The sequence below is a fragment of the Phyllobates terribilis genome, unplaced genomic scaffold (assembly GCF_046119375.1).
Source record: "Phyllobates terribilis strain yellow unplaced genomic scaffold, ASM4611937v1 Scaffold_7__3_contigs__length_470593459, whole genome shotgun sequence".
NCBI classification, from domain to species: Eukaryota; Metazoa; Chordata; class Amphibia; order Anura; family Dendrobatidae; genus Phyllobates; species Phyllobates terribilis.
In genome coordinates, this window is record NW_027362767.1 from 422,911,296 (window position 1) to 422,926,745 (window position 15,450).

At 54.4% G+C, this 15,450-nt stretch overlaps 2 protein-coding genes across 6 annotated transcripts in view; one reads left to right on the plus strand and one right to left on the minus strand.

The window, feature by feature from the left end:
• The window catches only part of DXO (decapping exoribonuclease), a 33,391-nt gene that overhangs the window by 7,683 nt on the left and 10,258 nt on the right, over positions 1 to 15,450 (minus strand). The window contains exon 1 of one of the 3 annotated variants that reach the window (XM_073641824.1): positions 73 to 412. The exons of 1 other annotated variant lie outside the window; for it this stretch is intronic. In XM_073641824.1, the coding sequence (XP_073497925.1) occupies positions 73 to 103 (31 nt within the window). In that variant the 5' untranslated portion in view covers positions 104 to 412. Of the gene's footprint in view, positions 1 to 72; positions 413 to 15,450 lie in introns of those variants that run through there. One more of the 3 variants, XM_073641825.1, reaches the window with a different exon arrangement.
• Positions 149 to 11,231, plus strand: WHR1 (winged helix repair factor 1). 3 transcript variants are annotated; one of them, XM_073641829.1, is made up of 7 exons: positions 149 to 390; positions 6,234 to 6,476; positions 7,696 to 7,841; positions 9,824 to 10,059; positions 10,196 to 10,293; positions 10,665 to 10,812; positions 11,040 to 11,231. In XM_073641829.1, the coding sequence occupies exons 2-7, from the start codon at positions 6,374 to 6,376 to the stop codon at positions 11,083 to 11,085; spliced, it is 777 nt and encodes a 258-aa protein (XP_073497930.1). In that variant the 5' UTR covers positions 149 to 390; positions 6,234 to 6,373; the 3' UTR covers positions 11,086 to 11,231. The 3 variants fall into 3 exon arrangements, with proteins under 3 accessions (XP_073497930.1, XP_073497931.1, XP_073497929.1); XM_073641830.1 differs by having other exon boundaries at positions 6,315 to 6,476; XM_073641828.1 differs by having other exon boundaries at positions 150 to 390; positions 6,336 to 6,476.

A 15,450-nucleotide genomic window follows, 5' to 3' on the forward strand; every position in this document is an offset into this window, starting at 1 on the left:
TATAACCACAACCCCCAGCAAGCCCACATACATACCAAAAGCTCCCACTGCTACTACTGACACTCTCCTCACCTGCTCTGTCTCTCTGCACACTCTCATCCATTTTCCTGCTCTATCACTTTAAGTGGAGTGATGACGTATAATGTAGGCGGCGGACGGTCTGGACCTCTCGGCCCCCGTACATGTCACATCTACAGTGGGAGGGTCTGTAGTTACACTAGAGGACGATCTGCAGGTTACAGTCCTGTCTCCTGTGCACTCAGGACGCTGACACTCTTCCGTCCATTGGGTAGAACAGGTCCTCGTCTCCGGGAAGATGGCGGCCGGGTCAGTCCGGCTCTGACTACAGTCTGTGTCTGTAGCGGAGCTCAGGGGACGTGTGGGCTGGAGGTAAGTGAGTGTGTGACAGCTGATGTCTGTACCCGGGGGATAGTCACCTACTGCCCGAGAGCCGGACCGGGGAGAGCCGTGTGCACCGACGTATTACCTCCCCTCAAGAGGAACCTACAGTCATCAGTGCGAGTGTAGGATCTGTATAAGTGTGCCAGGGACCTCTGCCCGGGACGGACTCTGAGGCCCACAGCACCATAGATGCCTCTGCCTTTGGCAAGCGCAGATGCCCCTGTGTCGCCCCCCCCCCCTCCCCTGTGTCGCCCCCCCCCCCTCCCCTGTGTCGCCCCCCCCCCCTCCCCTGTGTCGCCCCCCCCCCTCCCCTGTGTCGCCCCCCCCCCCTCCCCTGTGTCGCCCCCCCCCCTCCCCTGTGTCGCCCCCCCCCCTCCCCTGTGTCGCCCCCCCCCCTCCCTGTGTCGCCCCCCCCTCCCCTGTGTCGCCCCCCCTCCCCTGTGTCGCCCCCCCCTCCCCTGTGTCGCCCCCCCCCCCGTGTCGCCCCCCCCCTCCCCTGTGTCGCCCCCCCCTCCCCTGTGTCGCCCCCCCTCCCCTGTGTCGCCCCCCCCTCCCCTGTGTCGCCCCCCCCCTCCCCTGTGTCGCCCCCCCCTCCCCTGTGTCGCCCCCCCCTCCCCTGTGTCGCCCCCCCCTCCCCTGTGTCGCCCCCCCCTCCCCTGTGTCGCCCCCCCTCCCCTGTGTCGCCCCCCCCTCCCCTGTGTCGCCCCCCCCTCCCCTGTGTCGCCCCCCCACCCCTCCCCTGTGTCGCCCCCCCACCCCTCCCCTGTGTCGCTCCCCCCACCCCTCCCCTGTGTCGCTCCCCCCACCCCTCCCCTGTGTCGCTCCCCCCACCCTCCCCTGTGTCGCTCCCCCCACCCTCCCCTGTGTCGCTCCCCCCCCCTCCCCTGTGTCGCTCCCCCCCCCTCCCCTGTGTCGCTCCCCCCCCCTCCCCTGTGTCGCTCCCCCCCCTCCCCTGTGTCGCTCCCCCCCCTCCCCTGTGTCGCTCCCCCCCTCCCCTGTGTCGCTCCCCCCTCCCCTGTGTCGCTCCCCCCTCCCCTGTGTCGCTCCCCCCCTCCCCTGTGTCGCTCCCCCCCCCTCCCCTGTGTCGCTCCCCCCCCTCCCTTGTGTCGCCCCCCCCTCCCCTGTGTCGTCCCCCCCCTCCCCTGTGTCGCTCCCCCCCCCTCCCCTGTGTCGCTCCCCCCCCTCCCCTGTGTCGCTCCCCCCCCTCCCCTGTGTCGCTCCCCCCCCCTCCCCTGTGTCGCTCCCCCCCCCTCCCCTGTGTCGCTCCCCCCCCTCCCCTGTGTCGCTCCCCCCCTCCCCTGTGTCGCTCCCCCCCCTCCCCTGTGTCGCTCCCCCCCTCCCCTGTGTCGCTCCCCCCCCTCCCCTGTGTCGCTCCCCCCCCTCCCCTGTGTCGCTCCCCCCCCTCCCCTGTGTCGCCCCCCCCCTCCCCTGTGTCGCTCCCCCCTCCCCTGTGTCGCTCCCCCCCCTCCCCTGTGTCGCTCCCCCCCCTCCCCTGTGTCGCTCCCCCTCCCCTGTGTCGCTCCCCCCCTCCCCTGTGTCGCTCCCCCCCCCCTCCCCTGTGTCGCTCCCCCCCCTCCCCTGTGTCGCTCCCCCCCCTCCCCTGTGTCGCTCCCCCCCCTCCCCTGTGTCGCTCCCCCCCTCCCCTGTGTCGCTCCCCCCCCTCCCCTGTGTCGCTCCCCCCCTCCCCTGTGTCGCTCCCCCCCTCCCCTGTGTCGCCCCCCCCTCCCCTGTGTCGCCCCCCCCTCCCCTGTGTCGCCCCCCCCTCCCCTGTGTCGCCCCCCCCTCCCCTGTGTCGCCCCCCCCCTCCCCTGTGTCGCCCCCCCTCCCCTGTGTCGCCCCCCCCTCCCCTGTGTCGCCCCCCCCTCCCCTGTGTCGCCCCCCCCTCCCCTGTGTCGCCCCCCCCCTCCCCTGTGTCGCCCCCCCCTCCCCTGTGTCGCCCCCCCCTCCCCTGTGTCGCCCCCCCCCCTCCCCTGTGTCGCCCCCCCCTCCCCTGTGTCGCCCCCTCCTCCCCTGTGTCGCCCCCCCCTCCCCTGTGTCGCCCCCCCCTCCCCTGTGTCGCCCCCCCCTCCCCTGTGTCGCCCCCCCCTCCCCTGTGTCGCCCCCCTCCCCTGTGTCGCCCCCCCTCCCCTGTGTCGCCCCCCCCTCCCCTGTGTCGCCCCCCCCTCCCCTGTGTCGCCCCCCCCTCCCCTGTGTCGCCCCCCCCTCCCCTGTGTCGCCCCCCACCCCTCCCCTGTGTCGCCCCCCCACCCCTCCCCTGTGTCGCTCCCCCCACCCCTCCCCTGTGTCGCTCCCCCCACCCTCCCCTGTGTCGCTCCCCCCACCCTCCCCTGTGTCGCTCCCCCCACCCTCCCCTGTGTCGCTCCCCCCACCCTCCCCTGTGTCGCTCCCCCCACCCTCCCCTGTGTCGCTCCCCCCACCCTCCCCTGTGTCGCTCCCCCCACCCTCCCCTGTGTCGCTCCCCCCACCCTCCCCTGTGTCGCTCCCCCCACCCTCCCCTGTGTCGCTCCCCCACCCTCCCCTGTGTCGCTCCCCCCACCCTCCCCTGTGTCGCTCCCCCCACCCTCCCCTGTGTCGCTCACCCCCCCTCCCCTGTGTCGCTCCCCCCCCTCCCCTGTGTCGCTCCCCCCCTCCCCTGTGTCGCTCCCCCCCCTCCCCTGTGTCGCTCCCCCCCCTCCCCTGTGTCGCTCCCCCCCCTCCCCTGTGTCGCTCCCCCCCCTCCCCTGTGTCGCTCCCCCCCCTCCCCTGTGTCGCTCCCCCCCCTCCCCTGTGTCGCTCCCCCCCCTCCCCTGTGTCGCTCCCCCCCCCTCCCCTGTGTCGCTCCCCCCCCCTCCCCTGTGTCGCTCCCCCCCCTCCCCTGTGTCGCTCCCCCCCCTCCCCTGTGTCGCTCCCCCCCCTCCCCTGTGTCGCTCCCCCCCCTCCCCTGTGTCGCTCCCCCCCCTCCCCTGTGTCGCTCCCCCCCCTCCCCTGTGTCGCTCCCCCCCCTCCCCTGTGTCGCTCCCCCCCCCTCCCCTGTGTCGCTCCCCCCCCTCCCCTGTGTCGCCCCCCCCTCCCCTGTGTCGCTCCCCCCCTCCCCTGTGTCGCTCCCCCCCCTCCCCTGTGTCGCCCCCCCCTCCCCTGTGTCGCCCCCCCCCCTCCCCTGTGTCGCTCCCCCCCCCTCCCCTGTGTCGCTCCCCCCCCCTCCCCTGTGTCGCTCCCCCCCCCTCCCCTGTGTCGCTCCCCCCCCTCCCCTGTGTCGCTCCCCCCCCTCCCCTGTGTCGCTCCCCCCCCTCCCCTGTGTCGCTCCCCCCCCTCCCCTGTGTCGCTCCCCCCCCTCCCCTGTGTCGCTCCCCCCCCTCCCCTGTGTCGCTCCCCCCCCCTCCCCTGTGTCGCTCCCCCCCCTCCCCTGTGTCGCTCCCCCCCCTCCCCTGTGTCGCTCCCCCCCTCCCCTGTGTCGCTCCCCCCCCTCCCCTGTGTCGCTCCCCCCCTCCCCTGTGTCGCTCCCCCCCCTCCCCTGTGTCGCCCCCCCTCCCCTGTGTCGCTCCCCCCCCCTCCCCTGTGTCGCTCCCCCCCCCTCCCCTGTGTCGCTCCCCCCCCTCCCCTGTGTCGCTCCCCCCCTCCCCTGTGTCGCTCCCCCCCTCCCCTGTGTCGCTCCCCCCCCTCCCCTGTGTCGCTCCCCCCCCTCCCCTGTGTCGCTCCCCCCCTCCCCTGTGTCGCTCCCCCCCTCCCCTGTGTCGCTCCCCCCCCTCCCCTGTGTCGCTCCCCCCCCTCCCCTGTGTCGCTCCCCCCCCCTCCCCTGTGTCGCTCCCCCCCCTCCCCTGTGTCGCTCCCCCCCCTCCCCTGTGTCGCTCCCCCCCCTGTGTCGCTCCCCCCCCTCCCCTGTGTCGCTCCCCCCCCCTCCCCTGTGTCGCTCCCCCCCCCTCCCCTGTGTCGCTCCCCCCCCCTCCCCTGTGTCGCTCCCCCCCCCCCCTGTGTCGCTCCCCCCCCTCCCCTGTGTCGCTCCCCCCCCCTCCCCTGTGTCGCTCCCCCCCCCTCCCCTGTGTCGCTCCCCCCCCTCCCCTGTGTCGCTCCCCCCCCTCCCCTGTGTCGCTCCCCCCCCTCCCCTGTGTCGCTCCCCCCCCTCCCCTGTGTCGCTCCCCCCCCTCCCCTGTGTCGCTCCCCCCCTCCCCTGTGTCGCTCCCCCCCTCCCCTGTGTCGCTCCCCCCCCTCCCCTGTGTCGCTCCCCCCCCTCCCCTGTGTCGCTCCCCCCCCTCCCCTGTGTCGCTCCCCCCCCTCCCCTGTGTCGCTCCCCCTCCCCTCCCCTGTGTCGCTCCCCCTCCCCTCCCCTGTGTCGCTCCCCTCCCCTCCCCTGTGTCGCTCCCCCTCCCCTCCCCTGTGTCGCTCCCCCTCCCCTCCCCTGTGTCGCTCCCCCTCCCCTCCCCTGTGTCGCTCCCCCTCCCCTCCCCTGTGTCGCTCCCCCTCCCCTCCCCTGTGTCGCTCCCCCTCCCCTCCCCTGTGTCGCTCCCCCTCCCCTCCCCTGTGTCGCTCCCCCTCCCCTCCCCTGTGTCGCTCCCCCCCTCCCCTGTGTCGCTCCCCCCCTCCCCTGTGTCGCTCCCCCCCTCCCCTGTGTCGCTCCCCCCCTCCCCTGTGTCGCTCCCCCCCCTCCCCTGTGTCGCTCCCCCCCCTCCCCTGTGTCGCTCCCCCCCCTCCCCTGTGTCGCTCCCCCCCCTCCCCTGTGTCGCTCCCCCCCTCCCCTGTGTCGCTCCCCCCCCTCCCCTGTGTCGCTCCCCCCCCCTCCCCTGTGTCGCTCCCCCCCTCCCCTGTGTCGCTCCCCCCCCCCCTCCCCTGTGTCGCTCCCCCCCCCCTCCCCTGTGTCGCTCCCCCCCTCCCCTGTGTCGCTCCCCCCCTCCCCTGTCGTCCGCAGTCTCTTCCCCCGTGTCGTCCCCCCTCCCCTGTCGTCCGCAGTCTCTTCCCCCGTGTCGTCCGCAGTCTCTTCCCCCGTGTCGTCCGCAGTCTCTTCCCCCGTGTCGTCCGCAGTCTCTTCCCCCGTGTCGTCCGCAGTCTCTTCCCCCGTGTCGTCCGCAGTCTCTTCCCCCGTGTCGTCCGCAGTCTCTTCCCCCGTGTCGTCCGCAGTCTCTTCCCCCGTGTCGTCCGCAGTCTCTTCCCCCGTGTCGTCCGCAGTCTCTTCCCCCGTGTCGTCCGCAGTCGCCCCCCTCCCCCGTGTCGTCCGCAGTCGCCCCCCTCCCCCGTGTCGTCCGCAGTCGCCCCCCTCCCCCGTGTCGTCCGCAGTCGCCCCCCTCCCCCGTGTCGTCCGCAGTCGCCCCCCTCCCCCGTGTCGTCCGCAGTCGCCCCCCTCCCCCGTGTCGTCCGCAGTCGCCCCCCTCCCCCGTGTCGTCCGCAGTCGCCCCCCTCCCCCGTGTCGTCCGCAGTCGCCCCCCTCCCCCGTGTCGTCCGCAGTCGCCCCCCCTCCCCCGTGTCGTCCGCAGTCGCCCCCCCTCCCCCGTGTCGTCCGCAGTCGCCCCCCTCCCCCGTGTCGTCCGCAGTCGCCCCCCTCCCCCGTGTCGTCCGCAGTCGCCCCCCTCCCCCGTGTCGTCCGCAGTCGCCCCCCTCCCCGTGTCGTCCGCTGGCGCCCTCTATGTCTTGCCTTGGTGTAGGGTGATGATCACACACACACACGACCGTACACCAGGCACAGATCCCCCTATGACCGTGTCACTGAGGCCTCAGCCGTCCTCCACCTCTCTATAATCCGCCTCATGTGTGACTTTGTCTCCAGACCTGTATTATAGAGGGTGGAGGCGCCGGGGCGTGTGAGCGCGCTCTTTCTGTGCCTGTCAAACCTCGCTTATGTTTCCTGCTTGTTCTGCCACCACCAGCACTTTCTGCAGTGAAGACGATGGCGGCCGTGCAGCAGATACAACTGTGACACCGATCCCTGATATAATCGTCCTCTCCAGACTTTATCTTTATCTGTACAGGAGGCCGGACGTCTCCCACCCCAGCCCCGTTCCCCTTCATGGACCGCAAACGCAAGCTGATCTGTGACCCCTTTAGAGTGAAGAAACCGCGGGAGGAAAATCTGAAATCTGATGTGAATGTGTATCCGTCACCATATCCAGGTAATGCCACCATCAGGAGACCGTAACCACGCCGCGGCCACGGCAGGCGACATAAAGGAGTATGCCTATCATGTACGTATGTGACATCCATGGGGGGGGGGGGGTTGTGCCTGTACACCCACCTCTCACAGCAGTGACCCTGTTCTCAACAGATGCGACCTCAGTGGTAGGAACCCCAGGTTGTCATATGTCTACGCCCAGAATGTAGACGATAGGAATAGCTCTTTAAATTGAATCTGTCACCAGGTTTTTTCCACCTAACCTGAGAGCAGCCTGATGTAGGGACAGAGATCCTGATTCCAGTGCTGTGTCACTTACTGCTTGCTATAATTTTGATAATCTCCTGCTGATAAAATATATATTCTATCAGTAGAGAACTAACCAGGGTAGTCCCCATTATTCTGTATAACCTTGCTTCCTCCGCTTATTGGCCTCTTTCTGCCTATGCACAGTGTACAGAGAAAGAGGCCAATCAGTGGTGTGGGTGGGGGTTATACAGAGCTCAGCATTCAGAGGACTGCTGGATCTGCAGCAGAGAACGCAGAGCTTTATCTGGATAGTTTCCAGACTTCCCGTTCCAGCAGAAAGCAGCGTACGTGGTACAGACCTCTGCTGGGACAGATACAGGTGGAAACTGTCAGCATGGTCTATAAGAATAATAATATGTTACTAGCAGGAGAGGAGTAATGTCCTCATGGACCTCCAGAGCCACATACAGATATGTGACGGCTGCACAGAATGTCAATGGAATCATTGTCAGACCCTTATACACGGCCCCCAAAATGCTAAGAGGTGCCCCCTACCGGCTTGCTTTGGAGGTGAGTGTCAGGAGTGATTCGTTGTCGCCTCCTAATACATATAAAGGATCATCAAATCTATTCTATATAAATCAAATTAGCGTAGAATTTACCAAAATTTGCGGATTTTTTGGCTGCTATTTTTCTGGGTTCCAATGGGCCAGAAAAGGGTAAAAGTACTTTGCTCGCCCTTCACCTCTCCCTTCACCTCTCCCTAAAGCACCAGTTCCTGCCCTGATGCACAGATCACCCCAACGTCTCACTCATTGAGAGGCTCATCAGGGAGGATTCTGGGTTGCTACATGTAACAATATCATTACTAGATGAGGCCCAGTGTTTATTTGGAACCTTCCACTATCTGTTTTTTTCCCATTTGTATATATGTATCCTGTGCAGTATTTCACTTTCTTATGTTCTCTCAGATTTCACAGAGAAACCTCAGGAAGCCGCATCCTATCTGTGGGAACTATTCCCACGCAAACTATTCAATGACAGTCTCTCCCCCATGTTCTTAAGACATCAACTGTACAACCTCATCCGAGATCGCACCACCGTAGATAGATTACTGGTGAGTCCTAATAGTTATGTGTCTGCACATAGGAGCAGTATTATAGTAGTTATATTCTTGTACATAGGGGCAGTATTATAGTAGTTATATTCTTGTACATAGGGGCAGTATTATAGTAGTCATATTCTTGTACATAGGGGGCAGTATTATAGTAGTTATATTCTTGTACATAGGAGGCAGTATTATAGTAGTTATATTCTTGTACATAGGAGGCAGTATTATAGTAGTTATATTCTTGTACATAGGAGGCAGTATTATAGTAGTTATATTCTTGTACATAGGAGCAGTATTATAGTAGTTATATTCTTGTACATAGGGAGCAGTATTATAGTAGTTATATTCTTGTACATAGGAGGCAGTATTATAGTAGTTATATTCTTGTACATAGGAGGCAGTATTATAGTAGTTATATTCTTGTACATAGGAGCAGTATTATAGTAGTTATATTCTTGTACATAGGGAGCAGTATTATAGTAGTTATATTCTTGTACATAGGAGGCAGTATTATAGTAGTTATATTCTTGTACATAGGAGCAGTATTATAGTAGTTATATTCTTGTACATAGGGGCAATATTATAGTAGTTATTAACTTGTACATAGGGGGCAGTATTATAGTAGTTATATTCTTGTACATAGGGGGCAGTATTATAGTAGTTATTAACTTGTACATAGGGGGCAGTATTATAGTAGTTATATTCTTGTACATAGGGGGCAGTATTATAGTAGTTATATTCTTGTACATAGGAGCAGTATTATAGTAGTTATATTCTTGTACATAGGGGCAGTATTATAGTAGTTATATTCTTGTACATAGGGGGCAGTATTATAGTAGTTATATTCTTGTACATAGGGGCAGTATTATAGTAGTTATATTCTTGTACATAGGGGGCAGTATTATAGGAGTTATATTCTTGTACATAGGGAGCAGTATTATAGGAGTTATATTCTTGCACATAGGGGCAGTATTATAGTAGTTATATTCCTGTACATAGGAGCAGTATTATAGTAGTTATATTCTTGTACATAGGGGCAGTATTATAGTAGTTATATTCTTGTACATAGGGAGCAGTATTATAGGAGTTATATTCTTGTACATAGGGAGCAGTATTATAGTAGTTATATTCTTGTACATAGGGGGCAGTATTATAGTAGTTATATTCTTGTACATAGGGGGCAGTATTATAGGAGTTATATTCTTGTACATAGGAGCAGTATTATAGTAGTTATATTCTTGTACATAGGGGCAGTATTATAGTAGTTATATTCCTGTACATAGGAGCAGTATTATAGTAGTTATATTCTTGTACATAGGGGCAGTATTATAGTAGTTATATTCTTGTACATAGGGAGCAGTATTATAGGAGTTATATTCTTGTACATAGGGAGCAGTATTATAGTAGTTATATTCTTGTACATAGGGGGCAGTATTATAGTAGTTATATTCTTGTACATAGGGGGCAGTATTATAGTAGTTATATTCTTGTACATAGGGAGCAGTATTATAGTAGTTATATTCTTGTACATAGGGGGCAGTATTATAGTAGTTATATTCTTGTACATAGGGAGCAGTATTATAGTAGTTATATTCTTGTACATAGGGGGCAGTATTATAGTAGTTATATTCCAGTACATAGGGGGCAGTATTATAGTAGTTATATTCCTGTACATAGGGGGCAGTATTATAGTAGTTATATTCTTGTACATAGGGAGTAGTATTATAGTAGTTATATTCTTGTACATAGGGAGCAGTATTATAGTAGTTATATTCTTGTACATAGGGAGCAGTATTATACTAGTTATATTCCAGTACATAGGGAGCAGTATTATAGTAGTTATATTCTTGTACATAGGGGGCAGTATTATAGTAGTTATATTCTTGCACATAGGGGGCAGTATTGTAGTCGCTATGTTCTTGCACATAGGGGGCGCAGTAACAATTAAATAAGTACAACTCCTAAAATGCAGAAATTCTTTCTTGTAGAGCTCTTTACAGCAGAAGGGGGAGGTGTGCCTTATCCAGCCTGGTTTTGACCCTGACACTTTCCTTGTGGTCAGGAAGGAAGATTTTCTAGGAGCTGTCATTAGAAGCATAGATGGAAGTTCTGGAGCCCCCGTCGTCCGCCGCTTCCTGGACTCCAGCCTTTTCTCTCCCTCTAAAATGAGTTACAACCGGGAAGAGATGATGGAGAGACACCGGTTCAGCGATGCAGAGATCACGTAAGGATAGGACATTGTGTTATAGGGATGACAGAAGGGTGAAATGTAAGAAGCAAATGTTCCCCTCCCTTACAATGTATTCTAAAAGAGGATCCTGTTTTGCTGAGTTTCATCTCATTATATGTTTTTCTCTCAGGCAGCTGGTTCGTGCCGGGCTTCTCACCGTGAGGGATGCCGGGAGCTGGTGGCTATCCATCCCCGGAGCCGGCAAGTTTAGCAAACATTTTATAAAAGGTAACTAATAATCAGGCCGAAACTCAGTCGCCATAGTGTAAGGCCATCCTCTTACAAGATCCTGTAGTCTCATGTTCATGGTAATTCCAGTCTTGTGTTTGTCCTGACAATGCTAGTCACATAGTAGCCCTCATCATCTTATACTCATTGTTAGGCTCATAGTGCCAGTTTCGTGGTAAAGTACTTGTTCCTGCGTCTGTGTAAGTACTGATAGTGTACCTGCCATGATACAGTTCTAATGCATTCAGGGTCCGTTGCTGTAGGGGAGGCTTAGTGGATGAATTTGCCGCCGGTTGCCCAGCTCTGGTCTATATATTATGTATTCCCATCTCTCTAATGATTTGTCCTTACACCTTTTGTGTATTCTGCAGGACGGAAAGCTCTTATTTCACAGATCAGCCGCTCCCGATATAAAGAAGTCCTTCTCACCGATCTGTCCAGTAGAAAACCTCCCCCTGCCCTGAAACTAGGAATGGAGTATCACATTCACGACATCATTGGGGCCGGGCTAGTGGACTGGTGAGTGGCGAGACGTCCAGTAATGATGTGTGGCATTACCTGGAGCAACAAGTTAGATTTTATCCATTATTTTATATGAGGCTGAAGTATAATAACTGCACAGATTCCATTCACTGACAGCAAACCTAAATCTGTAAAATGGTTAATGATTATTGTTTGCCATACCTAGTAATAATGGTAATTGCTTGTGTAATGTCACTAGATCCTCGCCCTTTTCTCTTTTTCAGTGTTCCCACGCCCTCCGGGACCCTCCTGCGTCTATCAAACTTGTAGCTCTTCCCTTCTCTCACCGTGCCTTGTCATTCACATTCCTGGTGTCTGCAGAGATTCACAATAAGCCTCATCATCCACCTGATGTGACCACGTTCTACAATGTATATGTGGGAAATATAATAAAGTCGTCATTTATTTATTCATCACTTTTGTCTTCTGTCCCAACTTATTTTCGATCAGTTATGTTTGTGATATGAGGGTGGACCGTCTACTATGGTGTCCATGTGTTTCTGGGGGTCAACATTGCATCACTCCAGAGCCCATCAGGCTGCCTATGTGACCCTAAGAGCAAATATTTGCAAATCAGATGTTGGCTGGAACACATAATGCAACTTGTAAAGAGACAAACCAATCAAGAGAAAAGAAAACGTAACACTTAGGCAACAAATACCTAGGTAATCTGTGACGTTTGATTATAGATATTGTGGTTGATTCCATCTCTTTACTAGTCTTTAGGTGCACAAAGGCACAAAGTTTCATGGTGCAAACAGGTAGATTTCTTAAAGTTCATAAATCTCTGGGATAAAGGTAAGGAAAAATAAACAGTCCATAGGGGATCACAGAGTGGACTCACCTGTTCAAAATTAAGTCCATTCTTAGTCAGACCCTGGCAGAGACTGACCACCATACAATAGGTCTTTCCACCTCCACACACAGGCAGCACAGCTGCCTTAAATAGGCCCACCAAATCCTGGAGTGGAGTTATGGAGGCAACCAGTCCCACCCAGCTCTTCTGACCGCTCCTAAAACCCAGACCCAAAAATCTGGGCCCATTAAAAAAAAAAAAACCCTCTCAGCAACTTATCGTTGCTGGAGCCTTCTTTTCCAGGACTCCCATCACTGAGGCTAGCCACCTTGGTGGCATATACCTTTCATCTAAGACCTTGCCAGCTGCTTTCCTACAATATATATTGCATATATTTCTAACATTCAAAGTCAAGAGAGTGATCCAGAATGTTTGAAAGGGTTGTCTGATCTTTAAAAACAAGCAACTTTGTAATATACCCCTCTTAAAATCTTCTCCATTCTCAAGAATGGGATTCTTAAGTCTACAGTTTACAGCTTGTTGCCAAAGTTCCCGGCCAACCTCAAAGGTAGCCGATTTCCTAGGTAAGGGGAACGCGGGTGCAAGATCACTGGATCTGGCCAGCTGCAGTGCTCCTCTGATGCTGCAGAGGCAAAGCTGTCTCTGCGAGCAGCATCTGATCGAATCATCGACTCAGCCGTGTCACCTGCCCAAACTGTCAGTCATCGGGGGCGCACCGTCCACCGACAAGCGTGAAGCCAGGAGGCAGAGGAGCAGTGCGCTTCTCATGGAAAGTGAAACAACCCCTGTAAGAGAAGAGATCAATGTCTTTCACATACAAAGGCAATGAATTTTCTTGGATGGAAGCAGCGTTCACAAGTTCAAAGTTATAGAAACACCGGCTACACAACCTGTACGTGGTAGAAAGAAGAAGTCACCGGCTCCCGCCAGATTCCTGCTCAAAAACTCTCAAATGTCTGCTGAAGACCTGCAGAAAGACTTGTGTCAGCAGGACATGTTTTTTTTAGGCTCAAGATTTAATCCTCCTTTGATTTGTTCATAATTTTTCTTCTCCTTTTTCTTCTTCCAATGAATAAACGTCCTATGGCAAGGTTTACACGTATATGGAATTCTGTATGATTTTAGTATTAAATAAAAAAATTTTTTTGATGTGTTGTTTTTAAAATATGTAATGAAAGAGGCGGCTCTTTAAATTAGTGATAAAAACACGCCTTCATGTCCCTGATGAAGCCTGTTTTTGGTGAAACCTTGGGAGTGTAGTTTTTACATTTTCTTTTTTTGCCGAATTTGGATTGTAATATTGTGGGTATATTGAATAAACCGTCCTAGAATCCAGATCTTGTAAAAAAAATTATTTTGTGATATGTTCAGCTTCATATTTTAGAATAAAAAAAAACTCTGAAAGAAAGCGAAGTGGTGGAAAAGCTGATTCCATCAAACAAGTACGTATCACCAGAGGAAGGCAACGGGAAAACTCTACGATCTGTTTTACAGCATAGTCATCGGGTGAAGAAATTAAAAATCCTGATTCGCTTCAAGGGAGTTTCATGTAGAGTGGTCTTATGTTTTCATGATTAAAGGGGTTCTCCGCTACTTTTATATTGATTGCCTATCTGGCACCTCCACCAGTCAGCTGTTCTGGCCAGATGATCAGTTGCAGCTCCATCAACCGATATTCTACAGAACATCAATATAAAAATAGTGGACAATTCCTCTAATAGATGAGTGGTTTCCGGGTGATGATTTTATGGATGTTTCATTGTCTCTGGACACCTACTTTGCATCATGGATGTGACAACAATAGTTGTATATGCGGCATAAATGATCTGTGGCATTCAACATCTACACAAACCGAACTACAGGGACCAAAGTCAAGTGATGTCCTTATTGACCATCACCTGTGACTTGGAGATTGCTGCAGAACAACATCTTTGGTGCCAAAAGTTTCTTCTGGACTAGCAGTTCACCCTTACACATGGCACCAGAAATGCTAACGGGGTCATCCCTAATTCTTGGCCTACGATCACTTGATGTTTGGAGTGAGACTAATTTTTTTTTTTTCCATCGTCTCCCTTTGATCTTATTATCTCTTGGTACATTATCAGAAATAGATTAAATGCGTAGTAAGAAAATACTTTTGTGACTTCTTCATGAACAACATGAGCTAAAGAGGAGCAAAGCTGAAGGGTGATAATGGATAGGGATGAGCGGACCTGTGGCAGTTCAGGTTCTGGTACCTGACGGAACTTTAGTACAACGTTTGGTTTGGGTATCAGAACCGTACACAAACTTGAACCCAAACCCCATTGAAATCAATAGTGACCCGAACTTTGGAAGTGGAAAAAAATCTCTTTCTTTCTTTCTCTCTCTCTGTTTTTCTCTGTCTCTTTCTTTCTCTCTTAATCCCTTTTTTCTCTTTCTCTCTTAATCTTTTTTTCCCTTTCTTTTTCTTTCTTCTTTTTCTCCCCTTTTCTCTCTATTTCTTTCTTAATCTTTTTCTCATTTTTTTCTTTTTTTTCTCTTTCTCTTAATCTCTTTTTTCCCATTTTCTCTCTCACTCTTAATCTTTTTTTCTTTCTTTTTCTATTTTTCTTTCTCTTAAGGCCCCGTCACACTAAGCGATGCAGCAGCGATCCCGACAACGATACGACCTGTCAGGGATCGTTGCTGCATCGCTAATACATCGCTGGGGAGCTGTCAAACAGGCAGGCTCACCAGCGATCAGGGGAGCAGCGATATCGTGGAAAGAATCGTTCCACGATGTCCTGCTCCCGTTACCAGCCTGCTGCAAGCAGGAGCAGGCTGGTAACTATGGTAAATATCGGGTTACTAAGTGCGCGTGTGCCCCTAGTAACCCGCTGTTTACCATGGATACCACTCTGCTACGGTGCGCTGGAGCCTCCGCTCACCGTAGCAGAGTGGTATCTATGGTAAACAGCGGGTTACTAAGTGCGCGTGTGCCCCTAGTAACCCGCTGTTTACCATGGTTACCAGCCAGATCGTTGGTCCCGCTGGTCACACACAGTGATGTGTGCTGGCCAGCGGGAGGCCGACGACCAAAAAATGGTCCAGGACACTTTGCAACGATCAGCGACCTCACAGCTAGCGATATCGCTTAGTGTGACGGGGCCTTTAATCCTTTTTTCCTCTCTCTTTCTATCTCTTAATCTTTTTCTCTTTCTTTCTCTTAATCCTTTGTTTCTCTATCTCTTAATCTCTTTTTTCCCCTTTTCTCTCTTTTTCTTTCTCACTCTTAATCTTTTTTTTCTTTCTTTTTCTTTCTCTTTATTTCTATCTTTCTTTCTCTTTAATCCTTTTTTCTCCCTCTTAATCTCTTTTCTTATCTTTTTCTTTCTTACTCTTAATCTTTTTCCTCTTTCTTTTTCCTCTTTCTTTTTCTCTCTCTTCACCCGGAAGTCCAAACACTAATACAAACTTCCGGGACAAGTCTGTGTTTGGAGTTTGGCACTTTAAAGTTCGGGTTCTCTCATCTCTAATAATGGACTTTATTGGATTTTTTTTGCGAAAATGTGGCAACTGATTAACGACAATCATGGCGTTTTGTTTCCTGTTTCCTTTTGGTGTTCAACATACTCTTTAAAATACTTTTTTCTTTTGTCATTTCTTTATTTTTGATTTGGGCAAAGGACCGGTGAAGAGGTGATTATAATTTTTTTTAATTTTTTTAATAAAATTTACTAATCTCTCAGAAGGATCAAGATGGCGGCAAAAGGAGCCCCGGCAGGCACCTGGATGGCATGGTGACGTATCAGCTCTTAGCTGTATAACCCCAATTATAAATTCATCAAGTCACAAGG

Excerpts from the sequence above, each read along its gene's own strand:
- WHR1 (XM_073641829.1), top strand. The coding sequence starts at position 6,374 with ATGGACCGCAAACGCAAGCTGATCTGTGACCCCTTTAGAGTGAAGAAA. Across the intron at positions 10,060-10,195 it reads TTCAGCGATGCAGAGATCAC|GCAGCTGGTTCGTGCCGGGC; the intron begins GTAAGGATAGGA and ends TTTTTCTCTCAG. Across the intron at positions 10,294-10,664 it reads TAGCAAACATTTTATAAAAG|GACGGAAAGCTCTTATTTCA; the intron begins GTAACTAATAAT and ends TGTATTCTGCAG.